This window comes from Moschus berezovskii, chromosome 3 (assembly GCF_049115385.1).
Source record: "Moschus berezovskii isolate FMDL1 chromosome 3, NW_MosBer_1.0, whole genome shotgun sequence".
Taxonomy (NCBI): domain Eukaryota; kingdom Metazoa; phylum Chordata; class Mammalia; order Artiodactyla; family Moschidae; genus Moschus; species Moschus berezovskii.
In genome coordinates, this window is record NC_142462.1 from 42836782 (window position 1) to 42857066 (window position 20285).

The 20285-nt window shown below is 37.7% G+C and overlaps 1 protein-coding gene and 1 non-coding gene across 2 annotated transcripts in view; one reads left to right on the forward strand and one right to left on the reverse strand.

The window, feature by feature from the left end:
• SEMA3D (semaphorin 3D) overlaps window positions 1-20285 on the forward strand; it is a 207363-nt gene that overhangs the window by 90591 nt on the left and 96487 nt on the right. Inside the window, exon 4 of the mRNA XM_055420629.2 lies at window positions 11064-11126. Within this exon, the coding sequence (XP_055276604.2) occupies window positions 11064-11126 (63 nt within the window). The remainder of the gene's footprint in view (window positions 1-11063; window positions 11127-20285) is intronic.
• LOC129552894 (U6 spliceosomal RNA) lies at window positions 3058-3162 on the reverse strand. The gene has a single exon (XR_008685373.1). It is a non-coding gene; the product is annotated as a U6 spliceosomal RNA (small nuclear RNA).

A 20285-nucleotide genomic window follows, 5' to 3' on the forward strand; every position in this document is an offset into this window, starting at 1 on the left:
GTTAATACTTGAAATAAAGAAAATATAAACCCTTGGAAACCATGTGGACATCCCAATAAACTAAGTTTTGTATAAGGCGCCCTGCTTAGTTTCATGGTGATTAATCTGCTCCTATTGCTTGCAGAACACATGCTGTCTAGTCATCAGAGGTGGAACAATTGCCTCGTTCATAGATGGGCTGGCTCCCCCGCCCGGGTGCTGATGTGCAGGTCCCATCTGTTCACTGTAATGGACTGTCAGGATGTTGTCAGACTGCTCAGACCTCTGCCAGAACTCTGACAAGAACTCTTACTCTGTCTCCAATTTTACAGGAAACTGTGTAGATCACGTTTCAATAATTTTCAAGTACTTATTCTATATGCAAAGCTGTGCCAGGTGCTAAAGAGGGTAGAAAGGAAATGTGATGTCCCTGGTTTCTCAGTATCAGTGGTTACTTAACTTTAATGAGTCTTATACTTGTTGAAGAAGATAATGGAGTCTGTGACTTGTATTCCTTACAAAATTTTGGAGTCTATCCACAGTTGTAATTGCACCACAAATTCAAAATTACCAACCTATCTGTGGATTTCTTAAATTTCCTTTTATTTGTATAATACAAAAGGTAATTCTGCAGATAATGCTAAGATAACATTTGAAAGCACAGCATGAGCTACTAACAAGTGGTGCATTAGAGACTTGAACTCCTGTCTTGCGGGTCCACTGCAGTTCATTGCTCTTTATGCCAGGCGAAGGTCCCAAGCTTAATCTGTTTGCAGAAAGAAAGGGGCAGATGGATGTGATAAACATGAGAGTATTGGAATTCAGGAGTAGGCAGTAGAAGAAAACTAAATAAATGTGTTGGTAAAACAGGCTTTGAGCTGAGTCCTATAAAGGAAAGGGAAAGACAGTTCTTACCCAAGACTTAATTTATGAGGAAAGCTGTGTGCCCAGATTAGACCCAAAATTTAAGAATTTAAACTTCCCCTTCTGTAACAGTTTCTACCCTAGCCAGTTTGAGTTCTGTGAGCTCCACCACTGGCCCTCCTGTCTTTATTTCCAGTACTTTGTTCTTTCAGCTTAGGTCTCCTACCTCTCTTATGTCCTGGGAACCCAGACTCTGTAGTAGTCACTGCTCCCTCAATTGTTCATACAGCATTTAGAACAGCATTTTCCCAACTTTTCTACAACCATTCAAAAACTTGACTCCTGTTCTTTAACAGAGATGGCCGCTTGAATTTTTAAGACTGAAATTTTGTCTTTAGTTAGATTTTATGGACAAGTTGTAACTTCCTCTTCGTATTCCATTCAGTTATTTTGACATCTCTAAATTAGGGCAAAGGGCATCTGACTGACCTTGCACTTGCTAACTTGAGTCAATTAAATTGCTTCTCCAAAGATGAAACAAATAGCAGATATAATTAGCATTTCCTTAGGATGTTGTTATAAGGCCTTATCATTATTTGAATGTTTCTGTAACTTGCCTAGGATTAAATAATTAAAAATAAAGTGCCTGACATTTCACCTTACTAAGTGATAACTCTTAATAAGTTATAAAGCTTATAAATGAAACTGTAATTATTAGAGACATTGCAGCATTTTACTGTGAGCTCTTCCTGCCTATTTGTATTTGTATTCAAAGAGAAGTAAATATGCTTCAGAAAAGAAAGCAAATCATTTTGGATTTTGGAAAGAGATAGGCAAATATAGTTTGCTTATGACTGTGTACAATTGTGCTCATTTCTCATGCTAGCAAGGTAATGCTCAAAATCCTTTGACCTAGGCTTCAGGAGTACCTGAACCATGAACTTCCAGATGTACAAGGTGGATTTAGAAAAAGTAGAAGAAACAGAGATCAAATTGCCAACATCTGTTGGATCATATAAAAAGCAAGGGAATTCCAGAAAAACATCTACTTCTGCTTCATTGACTACACTAAAGCCTTTGACTGTGGATCACAACAAACTGTGGAAAATTCTTAAATAAATAAGTGGTCTGGAATACCAGATCACTCAACCAGACCACATTACCTGCCTGAGAAACCTGTATACAGGACAAGACGCAACAGTTAGAACCAGACATGGAACGCAGATTGGTTCAAAATTGGGAAAGGAGTTCATCAAAGATGGATATTCTCATCCTGCTTGTTTAACTTGTATGCAGAGTACATCATGCTAAATGCAAGGCTGGATGAATCACAAACTGGAATCAAGATTGCAGGGAGAAATATCAGCAGCCTCAGATATGCAGATGATACTCTTCTAATGGCAGAAAGCAAAGAGGAGTTAAAGAGCCTCTTGATGAGAGTAAAAGAAGAGAGTGGAAAAGCTGGCCTAAAACTGAACATTCAAAAACTAATGTCATGGCATCCAGTTCCATCACTTCATGGCAAATAGATGGGGGAAAAGTAGAAACAGTGGCAGATTTTATTTTCTTGAGCTCCAAAATCATTGTGGACAGTGACCGCAGCCACAAAATTAAAAGACACATTCTCCTTAGAAGAAAAGCTGTGACAAAACTAGACAGAATATTTAGAATTAGAGACAACACTTTGCTGACAAAGGTTCATCTCCTCAGAGTTATGGTTTTTCCAGTAGTCGTGAATGGATGTGAGAGTTGGAGCATAAAGAAGGCTGAGTGCCAAAGAGTTTATGCTTTTGACCTGTGGTGTTGGAAAAGACTCTTGAGATTCCCTTGAACAGCAAGGAGATCAAACCAGTCAATCCTAAAGCAGATCAACCCTAAATATTCATTGGAAGGACTGGTGCTGGGAAAGATTGAGGGCAGGAGGAGAAGGGGGTAACAGGGGATAAGAGAGTTGTATAGCATCACTGATTCAATGGACATGAGTTTGAACAAATTGTGGGAGATAGTGAAGGACAGGAAGAGAGGGAAGCCTGGCATGCTGCCTTCTGTGGAATTGCAAAGAGTCGGACACAACTCTAAGACTGAACAACAAAGCAAATAAAATCAACATAAGATTAATAGATCATAGGTTGTATTGTCTGTCTTCAGACTAGTAATCTACATTCTGTAAATCTGAAAGAAACAGATACATACCTGTTTGTACTCATTTTTTCAAGAAGTATGTAGCCCTTCACAAAGTTACATGTAATCCTTGTGCTGGTAGCATACTAATCTTTTCTATGTCCTTCCAGTTTTAGTATTTCAGTGTCAGGTGAACAACAAAGGGGCTCAGCCATACATATACATGTATTCATCTATTTCCCATCTCCGAACAACTCGATTAATTTCCTTCCTTAGTAAAAATTCTTAAGTCACTGCAGAGCCTCTGTGCTAAACTGCTCAGTCATGTCCAACTCAGCAACCCCATGGATCGAGGCTCCTCTGTCCATAGGATTTTCCAGGCAAAAATACTGGAATAGGTTGACATGGTGCTGACAAAGTGAGCACCACATATATCTATTTAAAAGTTAGTATCCGATCCTTTCAAGTGTAACAGGCAGAGATGAATCTTTTGGAAGTGATCAATTTCAATTATGAACTACTCGGAAGACAACATAAGCATACTAACATGGTAAGTCAGTAAACTGTTGAATATGGAAACTGACTTATCAGACATACTTGTTTTAAAACATTAACTCATAAATTAGCATTTTCAAGTGGAGACATTTTATACAGTTATTTACTTCTTTTCCACGTAGTTTTCTGTTATCAACTTGATCTCTAAGATTAACACAAATTAAAACCAATTTGCAACCCCTAATTATTTTGTAGTGGTTTAATTAGTAGTTTCACCCTAGGTAATTATGTTGAGAAAAATTCTTGGGCTCATCTGGATCCACAGAAAAGATCTGTTTGATTTCTGATGTCTGCCTTGCACATGGATGGAAAGATCAGCTTTGTACATGTTTGAGATCCTTCATGTCTAGGCTCCAAGGTCTGGAAGAGTACTCCCACCAAAATGAAAGCCTTAAGATCTGTGTCTGGTACATCATACAATGTTAGTTAAGAACTAGTGTTCCGTGGGAATATTTCAGGACAACTGAAATAAGGCAGTTATGCAAGTAACATCTTGGCTTCTGGTATACCTCTTCTTGATAAATGAAAGAAAATTGTCTATGGGTAATTTTCTAAAGGAGTAATGACAACTGCATCAACTTTCAGAAATAGGGTATGTGTTTTGTTTGCCTTTCACATGCAGCTTTTAATATGGTATGATACTGCATGTGCAAAGCACCAAAGTGCAAGAGAATATGTCATTTTACTGTTAATAAATTCAGTGAAGGCAGTGAGAGTATTAATAATCGTGCCTTAAAACTTTCCCATTACCTAATGATCAAGAGAGCCTTTTATAGAGATTGTGGACTTTGTATCTTCCAGTATGAGGTGTGATTTTTGTCTGAGCATGAGGCAGTCTCAAAGTGTACTACCTGGGCTACTGAAATAATCTCAAGATCTCAGGTACTTCCTGGGCTTTCGTGTAAACCATGCTGATACTTGAAACTACATGTGAAATACTCCATCTCCACTCAGAATTAAAATCTCTCTTTCCCTTTAATTTAAATTAAATTTAAATGTGTTTGTGAGTCTTTCTGTCTGTAGCTCTTTTTTTCTTACAGTTTTGTCCCCTCTGTATCTCTCTACACACACACATACACACACAAACATATTCAATTTGTCACATTAAATACGTCTTCAAAAGATAACTGAAAAACACATACGTTACTTGAACATATTTCTGCCAACTCTATGTATGAAATTTTGTTTCTTTGGCTTTATTTTTATATTGAATTGAATGAAATTTTGCTGCTTTATACTGGAGGAGGGCACGGCAACCCACTCCATTATTCTTGCCTGGAGAATCCCCATGGACAGAGGAGCCTGGCGGACTACATACAGTCCATGGGGTTGCAAAGAGTCAGACATGACTGAGCAACTGAGCACAGCACAGCACATTGTTTATCAACAAGGGATCAAATGGAATATTAAAAAAAATAAAAGAAAGAAACCTTATTCTAATGACTAGGTAGCAAGTAAAAGAAAATTTCACCATAAATGATAATTAAAATGATTGCTTTTAAATTTTGGCACAACTTCAGTGATCTTTTTTTCCTTTTAAGTAAATGTTTAGAGTCTGGAAGATAATCAGATATCTCCTAGATTGTTATTCTTAAGATAATTCTATTTGTGATTCCTAAATTCTTGACAGCAGTATGTCAAAATAAGCCAATATAATCTCAACAACTTTATTTTTATGGCTTGAATGTTTCCTTAAGAAGTAAAATAGTCTTTATGATACTATCTTAGAATTCCTGTGGAGTACCAATAATGACCTAAGGATAATTTCTGTTTTTAACAAGTTTTAGGCTTTATGGGATTGAAGGTGAATCATGAAAAGTGAGATAACATTTTGGGGAAAAATTCTGCTTTGTAAATAGACATTAGAAGATTTATTAATATTGATTTTTGGAGTCCAACAAATTTTCAGTGCTTGAATATCTTTGTGTTAACATTTACCCACTAGTCAGAAACTCAGTTCTTGGAAGCTTGTCGTTTTAGTATGAATTGCTTCATTTACTAGGGTGGCCAAAGAATTGATGCTTTTGAACTGTGGTGTTGGAGAAGACTCTTGAGAGTCCCTTGGACTGCAAGGAGATCCAACCAGTCCATTCTAAAGGAGATCAATCCGGGGTGTTCATTGAAAGGCCTGATGCTAAAGCTGAAACTCCAATACTTTGGCCACCTCCTGTGACGAGTTGACTCACTGGAAAAGACTCTGATGCTGGGAGGGATTGTGGGCAGGAGGAGAAGGGGACGGCAGAGAATGAGATGGCTGGATGGCATCACCGACTCGATGGACATGAGTTTGAGTGAACTCCGGGAGTTGGTGATGGACAGGGAGGCCAGGCATGCTGTGATTCATGGGGTCGCAAAGAGTCGGACACGACTGAGTGACTGAACTGAACTGAATTGAAACTTAATAACTGAAAATGTACAACAAAACCATTTAAACATCTTTTAAAATTTATGCCCCTTTACAAAGAGAAAAAAGAATCTTCAATTACTATTTTACTGTCAAGTCTTTAAGACACAATTAGAGCTGAAACTATTAAACCAAACTAAGCCTCTTGATGAAAGTGAAAGAGGAGAGTGAAAATGTTGGCTTGAAGCTCAACATTCAGAAAACAAATATCATGGCATTTGGTCCCATCACCTCATGGGAAATAGATGGGAAAACAGTGGAAACAGTGTCAGACTTTATTTTTGGGGGCTCCAAAATCACTGCAGATGCTGATTGCAGCCATGAAATTAAAAGACGCTTGCTCCTTGGAAGGAAAGTTATGACCAACCTTGATAGTATATTAAAAAGCAGAGACATTACTTTGCCAACCAAGGTCCGTCTAGTCAAGGCAATGGTTTTTCCTGTGGTCATGTATGGATGTGAGAGTTGGACTGTGAAGAAAGCTGATCGCCGAAGAATCGATGCTTTTGAACTGTGGTGTTGGAGAAGACTCTTGAGAGTCCCTTATACTGCAAGGAGATCCAACCAGTCCATTCTAAAGGAGATCAATCCTGGATGTTCATTGGAGGGACTGATGCTAAAGCTGAAAGTGCAATACTTTGGCCACCTCATGCGATGAGTTGACTCACTGGAAAAGACTTTGATGCTGGGAAAGGTTGGGGGCGGGAGGAGAAGGGGAGGACGGAGAATGAGATGGCTGGATGGCATCACCGACTCTGTGGACATGAGTTTGAGTGAACTCCGGGAGTTGGTGATGGACAGGGAGGCCTAGCGTGCTGTGATTCATGGGGTCACGGAGAGTCGGACACGACTGAGTGACTGAACTGAACTGAACTGAAACTATTACATTAGAGTTGAAACTATAAGATCAAGTAATTTAAAACAATGGCTCAAAAGTCAGGACTGGTAGGAACTTTTTTCCCATGTAGTGCTTCTAGGGCTCCCTGAGCATCCTGGCCCCATCCCCTGTGCTCCCTTCTCCCTACGTTTATATCTCTGGTGGAAATGCCATTACCCCGTTTACAGAACTATCTTCCCGACTCATATCGTACACTTGTGTACCACACCTTACCAGGTATACAGAAGCCCTTTTGGAGATACGTGTTTAATGAACAAATAAGTAATGAACAGTAAGTAATCTGTGCTAACCTTGGAACTTTGATTTAGACTTCAAAAATGATAAAGATTGCTTTCATATTTTGTCAATCTTTAAATAACTCCTTTTTGAAGCTCCTATAAATATATTAAAAATTAATTTGAGAAACATCATTTATCTCATAATTGACTTCAACTCAAGCACCCAGTACATTGGTTTAAGGTAAAAGAAAGAACCCAGTGATGTTCTTTTCTTTTTTTTTAAGTCACAATTATTATGAAAAAAGTCCTGTATTTCCTTTCTTTTTGTATAGTACTAATACCAGTAAGCTATTCAGGTCTGAACAAATCTACAAATATTTATTCTAAATTTATCTCTGAAATATGATTACATCTGACCATCATATAAAACAGAAAAGAGCAAGATCTGACATACTGAAAGGATTCAGAGAAATATTAATCTAGATTAGAGACCAAACAAAATGAGCTAGTGATTAAACAAGTTGACACATTGTGGATATGCATTCCATGTACTATTTATTTTTATTCCAATGATACAGTTATCCTTTGTAAAATCACTGTTACACAAAAGAATCAGCAAATATAGCTTTGCAGTATTGCAGGATGAAAGAATTCTTGAGATTGCACAAAGTGAATATGTGTAACGATAGTGAACTATATGCTTAAAATAACTAAGGTGATACATTTGATTTATGCATATTTTATCGCAATTAAGAATAATAATAAATAATCAGCAAGATAAAAGATGATATCTTGAGCTCATAAGTTCAAATATGAAGCAAAGATTCCATAAATTCAAGGCGTTATTTTTAAAGGGGCAAGAAGTACACTCAGTTCAGTGTTTTTGCTGCCAGTGACTAAAAATAAAAATAAACAATAAAATAAAACAACTCAAAGAAACTCTCAAATTTCCTGATAGCTACAGTGTTTTATTTTTGCTCTTCATATGTTAATTGATTTAGGTCTTGATTTCAGGTTGATGACAGACTGTTGTCTGTCATCTGGATTATGCATGGCCCATTTTGATTCATTTACTAATTTACATAATTAAAAACAGCTAAGAAATAAACATCTGAAAACACACCATCCAGAACAAAAGCTAAAATCTGTTAATATCCTGGGTTTTTTTACTGGTAATTTAATCTTTTTCATTTTACTAGTCTTGGATAACCATCTTTCTGAATCTTGTATTCATCACTCTTCTGCTTTTCTTTTTATGTATTTATTGTATGTACATACATACCTAAAAAGTGTCTTTTATTTTAGTTGTTTTTAACATTATTCTAAGGAGATTATGCTGTTGGTCATTTTGAGGAATATACTTTTTTCACTAATAATGAATTGCTGAGGTCCATTCATACTGCTTTTCACTGATGTAGTCCATTCATATTTTATTGCTGGCTGTTGTTCAAAACTTCAGATATGCAGATGATACCACTCTAGTGGCAGAAAATGAAGAGGAACTAAAGAGCCTCATTATGAGGGTGAAGTAGGAGAGTGAAAAAAAAAAAAAACAACTTAAAACTAAATATTAAAAAAATTAAGATCATGGCATCTGGCACCATTACTTCAGGGCAAACAGAAGTGGGGAAGGTAGAAGTAGTGACAGAGTTCCTCTTCTTGGGCTCTAAAATCACTGTGGATGGTGACTGCAGCCATGAAATCAGAAGACAATTGCTTCTTGGCAGGAAAGCTATGACAAACCTAGACAGTGTATTGAAAAGCAGAGCCATTACTCTGTCATCAAAGATCTGAATAATCAAGGCTATGGTCTTCCCAGTGGTCATGTACAGTTGTGAGAGCTGAACCACAAAGAAGGCAAAGCGCCAAAGAACTGATGCCTTCGAATTGTGGTACCGAAGACTCCTGAGAGTCTTGGACAGCCTGGAGATCAAAACAGTCAATCTTAAGGGAAATTAACCTTGACTACTCATTGGAAGGGCTGATGATGAAGCTGAAGCTCCAGTATTTTGGTCATCTGATGTGAACAGTTGACACATTGGAAAAGTTCCTGATCCTGGGAAAGATTGAGGGCAGAAGGAGAAGAGGGTGTCAGAGGATGAGATGGCTGGATGGCATCATGGATGCAATGGACGTGAACTTGGGCAAACTTTGGGAGATGGTGAGGAACAGGGAGGCCTGGCGTGCTGCAGTCCATGGGGTTGCAAAGGGTTGGACACAACTGGGTGACTGAACAATTGTTCAAAATCACGTGAATGTGTTTCAAACCATTTCTGGACAAATAGCATCTTTATGTCTTTATTGTGAGCCACATCCATGTTAGCTCGTCACCTGAGCCTGCTGCTGGATCAACAACCATATCTGCATACTCTATTCGGTTAGATTTGTAGCTGTAAAATATGCTCTAGGACTTCCCTGGTGGTCCAGTGGTTAAGACTCTGGGCTTCCAATGCAGAGGACTTGGGTTCAATCCATTGTCAGGGAACTAAGATCTCACATGCCATGCAATGTGGCCAAAATTTTTTAAAAAAATGCTCTATATGAACAACCTTCAGTTCAGTTCAGTCGCTCAGTCGTGTCCGACTCTTTGCGACTCCATGAATCACAGCATGCCAGGCCTCCCTGTCCATCACCAACTCCCGGAGTTCACTCAAACTCATGTCCATCGAGTCGGTGATGCCATCCAGCCATCTCATTCTCTGTCGTCCCCGTCTCCTCCTGCCCCCAGTCCCTCCCAGCATCAGACTCTTTTCCAGTGAACAAACTTGCTCCATTTAAAAATCACAGTAATTACATCATATACATCTATCCAAAGAATGTAAGTGCTATTCTATGTTCTCTTTGTTCAGAAACATAAAACCCTAATATTTGACTATGAATATAATATCATATAAACATTAGTGACTTCTAAATCATTTGTTCAATTCCAGGTTTAACAAGTCTCTTTCAGTGTATTCCCTCAGGATATTTTCCTTTTTCCTCACCTATTAAAATATTTTCTGCTAACATTGGTGAGAAACATAATAAAAGTTTGTCAGGAACTCTTGGAACATATAAGCTACTAAGAGCTTGACTTTCTTGTTTCTTCTTGCCTATAGCTTAACAAAGAGCAATTCTTTCTGTAAGCAAATGGAGTATTACAACAGTTTTAGGCTTTATGTTGAAAAAATTCCTGGAAGAACTTCTAAAGTTCATTAAAAACAAGACAAATTATTTGTGGTAAATTCAGGACTGTTCAAGCTGATTAAAAGTGATCAATCAAGGAGCCTACTGCCTTCGTCTGTATGCATTTGCCCAAATAATATTTATTATGTAGTGTTTGAGACCGCCCCCCACTTCCAGTTTAAGGCACAGACTTTGGGTCATGCTTTGGCTCTGTTGCAAACAAGTCTGATGGCCCTCGTCTTGTTTAATGACTCTATGAAGAAATTTTCTGACCCAACATTGGTGAGAGTAAGTATAGCTATTTTAAATGTCACTGAAAGATTTAAATAAGATAATGCTTATTGTCCTATTTTAATGTTTAACTAAATGAAAGATGTGTCTCAGATCTATATGTGTTAAATATTATGAACAATTTCACACTGGTCTTTGACTTGAAGTGATAACTTATGCTTGTGACAGAGAGCTGTTTCTCACACCTCATTGAATGTTTATAGTGCACTACTGCTCTGAGCAAACAGAGAAAAAACAGGGTAAAAAGAATCTCTTAACGAAAGCAAATGCTAACCTGAAGTTCTGTTGAAGTCACAATAAGAAGTTATACCACATGATTTATCTATTATTAAATACATTTCAAAAGAAATTATAATATTGACAGATAGAAATGGATGTTTCTGCCAGTTTTTTCTTATAATCATTTTAGAATGATTTTAGAAAATATTTAAATCTCAAAATTCTTAAATCATCGCTAACAATATGCTTTTGGCTTGATACCCACTCTTTAATTTCACACCTTTTCCTAATTAGAATTGTAGGGTGTTTTAAATATTCAGATTCTAACACACCTTGAAATGTTTTACAGATTTATTGGCCTGCTGCAAAGGAACGGGTGGAATTGTGTAAATTAGCCGGGAAAGACGCCAATGTAAGTATGAGACTTTAAAAAATATCTTTGTTAAACTGGTACTGATATGATAGCAAATGTTTGTATTAAATTTTATTGAATGAATGGCATTAGTATATTATTTTTACAACCACACTAATAGACTGTGTAAAGATTAATATGGTATAAAATATTTCTACTTTGCCAAAATTAGTGACATTATTCTCAGAAATACTACACTTTCTAAAGTGTTAATTCTGATTGTATTTTATTCACAAAAAAGTACCAAAACGACATTTAAATAATTTAAAAATAAACTATCAGGAAATACTGTATTTATAGAATTGTGTATTTTTATCTAATCTGTGTATTTTGTGAATGCACACAAAATCATCAGTTGTTGTAGCATTACAAACACACACTTGATATTTAATTTTGGGTGAAATTAAACTTATAACTACAAGAATTCTTTCAAAAGTAGGCATTATAGAGATACTAAGAAAGATCGGTTGCCCTGCTTGCTCCGTTCAATTGTGTTGCCTGTTTAATCTCCTGTGATGCTAAGGCTTTGACCTCCTCTTCTCATCTGAAAGTTCTGATTCAGGTCAGATTCTCTGACCTGAATTCTCTGTATTCTGCCCTGACTTCTTGCACTGTAATGATAGGGAGAATTGATCTTTGGAAAAATAAGTCACCCCCTGAATATAACTCAAGATGACAAAGTTCCAACTTTGGGCAAAAGCATGGACATCATGAAGCTTCCTTTGCATCATCTTGGAATGTTTCCTATAACCACTATAACCCAAGAATATTAATCTGAGCAGTACCCTTATATTTAATAACAGCAAATACTGTGTGTTGTATGAAAGCATAACTAGATTAAAAAATTCTCACTTTAATATTGTGATAAAGGTAATGAATTTAAGGGGAAGCTTAGAAGCCTACCAATCCAAAGTGAAAAATGAAAGTGAAAGTTGCTCAGTTGTGTACAACTCTTTGCGACCCCATGGACTGTAGCCCACCAGGCTCCTCTGCCTGTGAAATTCTCCAGGCAAGAATACTGGAGTGGGTTGCCATCTCCTCCTGGGGATCTTTCTGACCCAGAGACTGAACCCAGGTCTACACTGGAGGCAGATTCTTTACCATATGAGCCAGCAGGGAAGCCTCATAACAACTGATTTATTCACTCATTTGTTCATTCATTTACTCAACAAGTATTTATTAAGAGCCTAAATATGTATAGTTATATTCTTGAGTTATATTGATCCATATATCCAATTGTGGATCAAAAATATTTCAAAAAAGAAATTCCAGACAGTCTCAAAAAACAAACTTACATTTACTGCCTTCTGGCAACTTTTATATAGTGTTTACATTGTATTTACAATTGTTTACATTGTATTTACAATTGTTTATGTATCATTTACATAGTATTAAGTATTATAAGTAATCTAGAGATAAAGTATATGGGAAGATATGTAGAGGTTTTTCTGCCATTTTATGTAGAGGACTTAAGCATCTTCAGATTTTTATATCTGTCAGGGTTTTGGAGCCAATTCTCTGAGGATACTGAGGGACAATTGTCCTGCAAAACAAAATAATCAAAATGAAAGAAACTTTTGGTTATGCCTGATTTTGTATTCAATCAGTGTTAAATGTGCTCTTTTCGGGCACCTGTGGTGTTGGAGAAGACTCTTGAGAGTCCCTTGGACTGCAAGGAGATACAACCAGTCCATTCTAGAGGAGATCAATCCTGGATGTTCATTGGAGGGACTGATGCTAAAGCTGAAACTGCAATACTTTGGCCACCTCATGCGACGAGTTGACTCACTGGAAAAGACTCTGATGCTGGGAAAGGTTGGGGGCGGGAGGAGAAGGGGAGGACAGAGAATGAGATGGCTGGATGGCATCACCGACTCTGTGGACATGAGTTTGAGTGAACTCCGGGAGTTGGTGATGGACAGGGAGGCCTGGCGTGCTGTGATTCATGGGGTCACAGAGAGTCGGACACGACTGAGCGACTGAACTGAACTGAACTGAACTGAACTGAATGTTAGCAGAAATATATCAGGGAGTGTTTGTTTCAAATGCAACAGGAAAACATTTTTATATTTATTTTACTAGAAATGAAAGAGATTAAACTAATTTAGAATATATTCTTCCTCTCATGTCTCTAATTTCTTCACCCTGTTCAGTGTCAGGTACCCTGGGAGCAGGTGCCCAGGTCTGAAAAAACAACAGTACTTTTCTGAACTCATGGGGAAAATAGATGCTTTGGTTATGGTTTTTCAAAATTTTTTTGTTGCATAGCAATAGAAGCCTATCATAAACAGTGTGAACATTTTAATGTTTTGTATTTCACTACTATTGAGTGTCTGATGAAGAGGCAAGAAGGAAAAGGCTGTTTTAAATGTACTGCAATGAAATAGTGTCAGTTTTCCCATGGAATAGATGAGGGATAAGCTCTCAAGGTCTGACAATCAGTGAAGGTTTTAATTGTGTCAGTGTTCTCATTTTAGTATGTTCAGTTTTATAGTAACTCAGTTGCCCCTCTTATTAAGTTAAAAGAGTGATAAACTTTTTTGAAGGCAGTGTCCTAGACAGCACATAAGAACCAGTATATGGAATCTATTCTTCCAATTCAGTTGTATTTGAGAGCTGATAGTCACCTCTAACCCCTACTGTTAACATAGGATTAGAGGTTTGGGGAGCTTTTCTGTTTTTACTGAAGTCTGTAAAGTCTGCTGTTGAAGTATGTAGGAATAATAAAAGTATCTGTCTCCTTTTTAAATTTTTCCCTTTAAAATAATATTAAATTTTAGAGTTACTAAGAATAGGTAACATATTTATAGTACTTACCATGTTCCAGGAACTGCTTTCAATGCTTTATACCTATAATCTTGATTAATCCTTAAAACAATATGTTAGATTTTGTTGTTATTCCTCATTTTCCAAATGAGAAGACTGAAACCAGAACAATTAACTGACTTGCCCAATATTATGTATTCAGTAAATAGTGAAGCCAGGAATTAAATCAAGAAGGCTTGCCCCACAATCTGTGCTCTTATGAAATACTATAAGCTCCTCAAGATTTGAGTTTTATGTGAAAGGTCTACAAACTGAATCCCTCAAACCATTTGTCTCTTCACTATCTCCATAACACAGATCCTCATTTTACATCATTACATAGATTTTGGTCAACAGAAAACTGAGACCAGTGTGTGGTTTTATTATCATCTCTTACTACCTTTGGCGTTACCCTCTCTCTCCCTTCTCTAGTAATTTTTACCTACTTCCCAAGAATGTATTGAGAATTAACAAGTGTTTAGAAAGACTATCCCTTTACACAAAGGTACTGTATAACTGAAAAATAGTGAATTATTTACCATAATGAAAGTTAGCTAGTTGGTGTGCTAGAGGGTGGAAGAACAGGATACAGAAGAGAACTAGTCCTCTTGCTTGAGTTCCAGTCCCCAGTTTTAATCCAGGGAAGGAAGAGGCGACAGGAACCTATTTGGTCTATTTTGTTTCTGTTTAGAATATTATTCAACAGAAAGTCACTAGAGAAATGGCTGGTCCTGCGAAGAAAAGTAGGGTAAACAGCTCAGTCCTGGTAAGAGAATGGATGGGGTGTGGGCAGCCTGGGCTGTTCGTCAGCTTAACTATCAGGGCATACAACCTTGTCAGTAGAGACACTGCATAGAATTAAAGGATCTTCTGTCTCTAAAGTTCTCTCATTACATTTATTTTCTGTTTTAAAGAACATCTAAAAGTAAAACAAAGTGTTCATTACAGAAAGTTTGCAAATTATATAGATTCATCTGTAAATATTTCTTTCCCCATGAACATTACCCAGAGATAGCTGGTGACATTTTGATGTTTATTCTTCTATCTTATCTATTTATTATTTTTCAGAATGAAATCATTGTATACATAGTCCCTTAAAACATTTTTTTTTCACTTCACAAAGTGCCATGAGCATTTTCCCATGTCATTAAATTCCTTTTTATAATACTACTTTTAATAGCTGCACTGCATTCCTTTATATATTATTTCATCAATCCCCTATTGTTAGAATTTTGATATATATCCAGTTTTTACTATTGTAAATGATGCCACACATGAAAAACCTTATATGTAAATATTGTGAACATCTTTGGTTATTGGGTAGAATTACTGGTCAAAGGATATAAAATATTTTATGCATTGTAAAATGGCCCTCCAGAAAGTTTAAGCTTCTTACAATAGCAGTACATACTCTTAAGAGGGTATATTTGCCCATACACTTGCTAATATTATATACAACATATACTTAATGCTTAACATTAATACATTAATGAATGAAATAAATATATTTAATTTTTGCCAACAAAAACAAAATTATTTTTGTTGATCTTAGATTGAAATTTGTTCATTACTATAAACACTAAATATCGTATGTATTTGTAAAATTAAGATTTGTATTCATATATGATTACTTTGTGTCCCACTCATGTAAAAAATATCCTTTCCTAGTTTTCCTATTAGGTGTTTAGACTTTTATAGGCACATCTCTCAATTTTTTTCCTTTAAATTTTTTTTTCCCCTTCTACTGTAGTGGTAAAATCTGTTAGTTTTTTTGTTGTTAAATCATTTTGGTAGAAATTTGATATTTGGATTTTCATATACTTATTCTGAAGGGTTGACAACTTATTAAAATGTTATTAATATTAAAAAGACTGAAACATATCTTTGAAGACTGAATTTTAACAGAGGTCTACCTGACTATACTGCAAGGAGATCCAACCAGTCCATTCTAAAGGAGATCAATCCTGGATGTTCATTGGAGGGACTGATGCTAAAGCTGAAACTCCAATACTTTGGCCACCTCATGAGACGAGTTGACTCACTGGAAAAGACTCTGATGCTGGGAAAGGTTGGGGGCGGGAGGAGAAGGGGACGACGGAGAATGAGATGGCTGGATGGCTTCACCGACTCTGTGGACATGAGTTTGAGTGTACTCCGGGAGTTGGTGATGGACAGGGAGGCCTGGCGTGCTGTGATTCATGGGGTCGCGGAGAGTCGGACACGACTGAGCGACTGAACTGAACTGAACTGAACCTGACAAACCTAAGATGTACCACTATGATAGTTCAGTTCAGTTCAGTTCAGTCACTCAGTCGTGTCCGACTCTTTGCGACCCCATGAATCGCAGCACAGCAGGCCTCCCTGTCCATCACCAACTCCTGGAGTTTACCCAAACTCATGTACATCGAGTCGGTGATGCCATCCAGCCATCTCATCCTCTGTCGTCCCCTTTTCCTGTCCCCAATCCCTCCCAGCATCAGGGTCTGTTCCCAATGAGTCAACTCTTCATGTGAGGTGGCCAAAGTATTGGAGTTTCAGCATCAGTCCTTCCAATGAACACCTGGGCCTGGTCTCCTTTATGATGGACTGGTTGGATCTCCTTGCAGTCCAAGGGATTTTCAAGAGTCTTCTCCAGCACCACAGTTCAAAAGCATCCATTCTTCGGTGCTCAGCTTTCTTCATAGTCCAACTCTCACATCCATACATGACCATGGGAAAAACCATAGCCTTGACTAGACGGACCTTTGTTGGCAAAGTAATGTCTCTGCTTTTCAATATGCTATCTAGGTTGGTCATAACTTTCCTTCCAAGGAGTAAGAGTCTTTTAATTTCATGGCTGCAATCAGCATCTGCAGTGATTTTGGAGCCCAAAAAGATAAAGTCTGATATTGCTTCCACTGTTTCCCCATCTATTTCCCATGAAGTGATGGGACCAGATGCCATGATCTTGGTTTTCTGAATGTTGAGCTTCAAGCCAACCTTTTCACTCTCCTCTTTCACTTTCATCAAGAGGCTTTTGAGTTCCTCTTTACTTTCTGCCATAAGGGTGGTGTCATCTGCATATCTGAGGTTATTGATATTTCTCCCGGCAATCTTGATTCCAGCTTGTGCTTCTTCCAGCCCAGCGTTCCTCATGATGTACTCTGCATATAAGTTGAATAAGCAAGGTGACAATATACAACCTTGACACACTCCATTTCCTATTTGGAACCAGTCTGTTGTTCCATGTCCAGTTCTAACTTTTGCTTCCTGAGCTGCATGCAGGTTTCTCAAGAGGCAGATCAGGTGGTCTGGTATTCCCATCTCTTTCAGAATTTTCCACAGTTTATTGTGATCCACACAGTCAAAGGCTTTGGTATAGTCAATAGAGCAGAAATAGATGTTTTTCTGGAACTCTCTTGCTTTTTCTGTGATCCAGTGGATGTTGGTAATTTGATCTCTGGCTTCTCTGCCTTTTCTAAAACCAACTTGAACATCTGGAAGTTCGTGGTTCATGTATTGCTGAAGCCTGGTTTGGAGAATTTTGAGTATTACTTTACTAGTGTGTGAGATGAGTGCAATTGTGCAGTCGTTTGAGCATTCTTTGGCATTGCCTTTCTTTGGGATTGGAATGAAGACTGACCTTTTCCAGTCCCGTGGCCACTGCTGAATTTTCCAAATTTGCTGGCCTATTGAGTGCAGCACTTTCACAGTATCATCTTTCAGGATTGGAAATAGTTCAACTGGAATTCCATCACCTCCACTAGCTTTGTTCATTGTGATGCTTCCTAATGCCCACTAGACTTCACATTCCAGGATGTCTGGCTCTAGGTGAGTGATCACACCATTGTGATTATCTGGGTTGTTAAGATCTTTTTCGTATAGTTCTTCTGTGTATCCTTGCCACAATGATAGGCATGTGGCAAATGATAAAAAAAAATTGACGATAACACTATTCTGCAAAATATACTAAGCACAAAAACTGACCAGATTCTTAATCATAAGTGTCTCTTCCTGTATCACCTAAATAAATTAAAATTAATGATTACAAGTCAGTTATCAGAAACACATATAAATCTGTGTTGGATTTAACTGAACTACATGTAAGATTAGAGACTTACAAGTACTTCTGTTTTGGTAATATTTTTCCAAGTATTAGAGGGAAACAAGTTCTAGATGTTAATACATAGACTAATAGGTATTTGTCTTTTCTCTAAGTATTAAGTTTTATATTTGTTTTATTTATTTATATATATATCAATTTATATATGTTTGTAACGATGTGTATCGGACTTCCCTGGTGGCTCAGTCATAAAGAATCCACCTGCCAATTCAGGAGACATGGGTTCAATCCCTGGGTTCTAAAGATCCCCTGGAGAAGGAAATGACAACCCACTCCAGTATTCTTGCCCTGGAACTCTCATGGTGTAAGGAACCTGGCAGGCTACAGTCCATGGGGTCTCTAAGAGTTAGATAGGACTTAGCAACTGAATAGCAACAACAGAAAGAAATGTGTATAAGGGTAGATATTGAAATGAGTAATATTACTTGAGAAAATCAGCAAGTCAGTGTGTGTGTGTGTGTGTGTGTGTGTGCATGCTAAGTCCTTCAGTAGTGTCCAACTCTGTGCGACGCTATGGACTGCAGTCTCCCATGGGATTCTCTGTTCATGGGATTTCCCAGGCAAGAATACTGAAGTGGGTTGCCATTTCCTTCTCTGTTGGATCTTCCCAACCCATTTATCCAACCTGGGACTCCTGCATTAGCAGGCAGATTCTTTTCCCACTGAGCCATTACTGCTATGTGTGCATGCGTGCTCAGTCGCTTCAGTCCTGTCCAACTGTGAGACCCCATGGACTGTAGCCCTCCAGGCTTCTCTGTTCGTGGGATTCTCCAGGCAAGAATACTGGAGTGGGTTGCTGTGCCCTTCTCCAGGGGATCTTCCTTATTTCTCTTAAGTCTCCTACATTGGCTGGTGGGTTCTTTACCACTAGTGTCACTTGGAAAGCCCAGAAGGTTGGTACTTGTTTTTAATTCTGTCTTTTTCAGTCTGTCTTATAGTGGAGAGTTGAGGAGGTGGGAAAGAGAGTAGGTAGGAAGCATAGGAAGGAAGGAGAAATTTAGTTCTCTTCCAAGGTTGAATATATCACTCACTAAGTTGAATTTTTTGATCATGTGCAGTAACCCTTACCATTGTGGCAATAGCTATAAATTAGTCAGCTTTCAGGGAAAATTAAAAAAGCTGCTTCTCAGAGTTTTCTTTCTTCATGCCTCACAGAATTACACCACCCTTAATAGCTATGCAGGTTGCTAAGTGAATTAAATCAAGTTAATTATTGCTTGTGCTATTTAAGCAAAACTTAATGAAACTTGTGCACAAAAAGAAAACACAGAATCTTTGAGCCTTAAAAAAATGTTGTAAATTAAGAGAGAAAGACTTTTGTTTCACTTGAGGCACTAGTGTTTGGCTGAAATGACCACTCTAGGCAAAATTTAAAATAAGAGACTTTATCTTTTAGAATCTTTTCCCACGTTTCTTTCCTTCAGGTAACCAATGCCTTTTCATTGCCTCCAGTCTTCTTAGAGAACTGCCTGCCATCAACTTCATCAACAGGAAACTTTGGGCAGAACTGACTTTTGGATAAACTGAGTCCGAAAATTCAGGACTGTCCCTACAGTGTTCTATTCCATGGCAGCCCAGTCTCAGAGAAGAGAGGAATTTCATAAATAAATCCTTGGTAATATCTCACCAAGTCAGGAACTAGCATAATGGGTTACTTTCCAGGGGTGGCTGCATCTTAATAAAGTACTCCCGGAAAAGTTAAAGGATGTGGAATGTTTTAGGTATGATTCAGAGCTTTTTCTTTATCATCACTCAAATTATATCTCCTTTGTGTGTGATGTTTCACTCTGGGCCTTATTTGCCTTTTTAAACAGTGCTGTGTCTCACAGTCTCTAATCTTTCATACTTTATAATTTATAATCTGGAAAGGCAGTTGTTTTATTTCTTTATACAAATATTTATTTCAAACTCTTGTAAAATTACTGTGTTAGTCGGCTTGAGCTACCATAACAAAATACCATAAACTAGGCTGCTTTAACAACAGCCATTTATTTCTGACAATTCTGGAGCCTGGGAAGTCCAAGATCAAAGTGCAGGATGACTTAGTTTCTAGGGAAAATTCTCTACTTGGCTCATAGGTGGTATCTGCACAGGGCAGAGAGAGTGAGAGCAAGTGCCCTGGTCTCTTCTTATAAAGGCATGAATCCTATCAGGAGGATTCCAGCCTCCCGACCTCTTCTAAGGCTGTTGTTACTATTCAGTTGCCAAGTTGTATCTGACTCTTTGTGACCCCGTGGACTGCAGCACGTGAG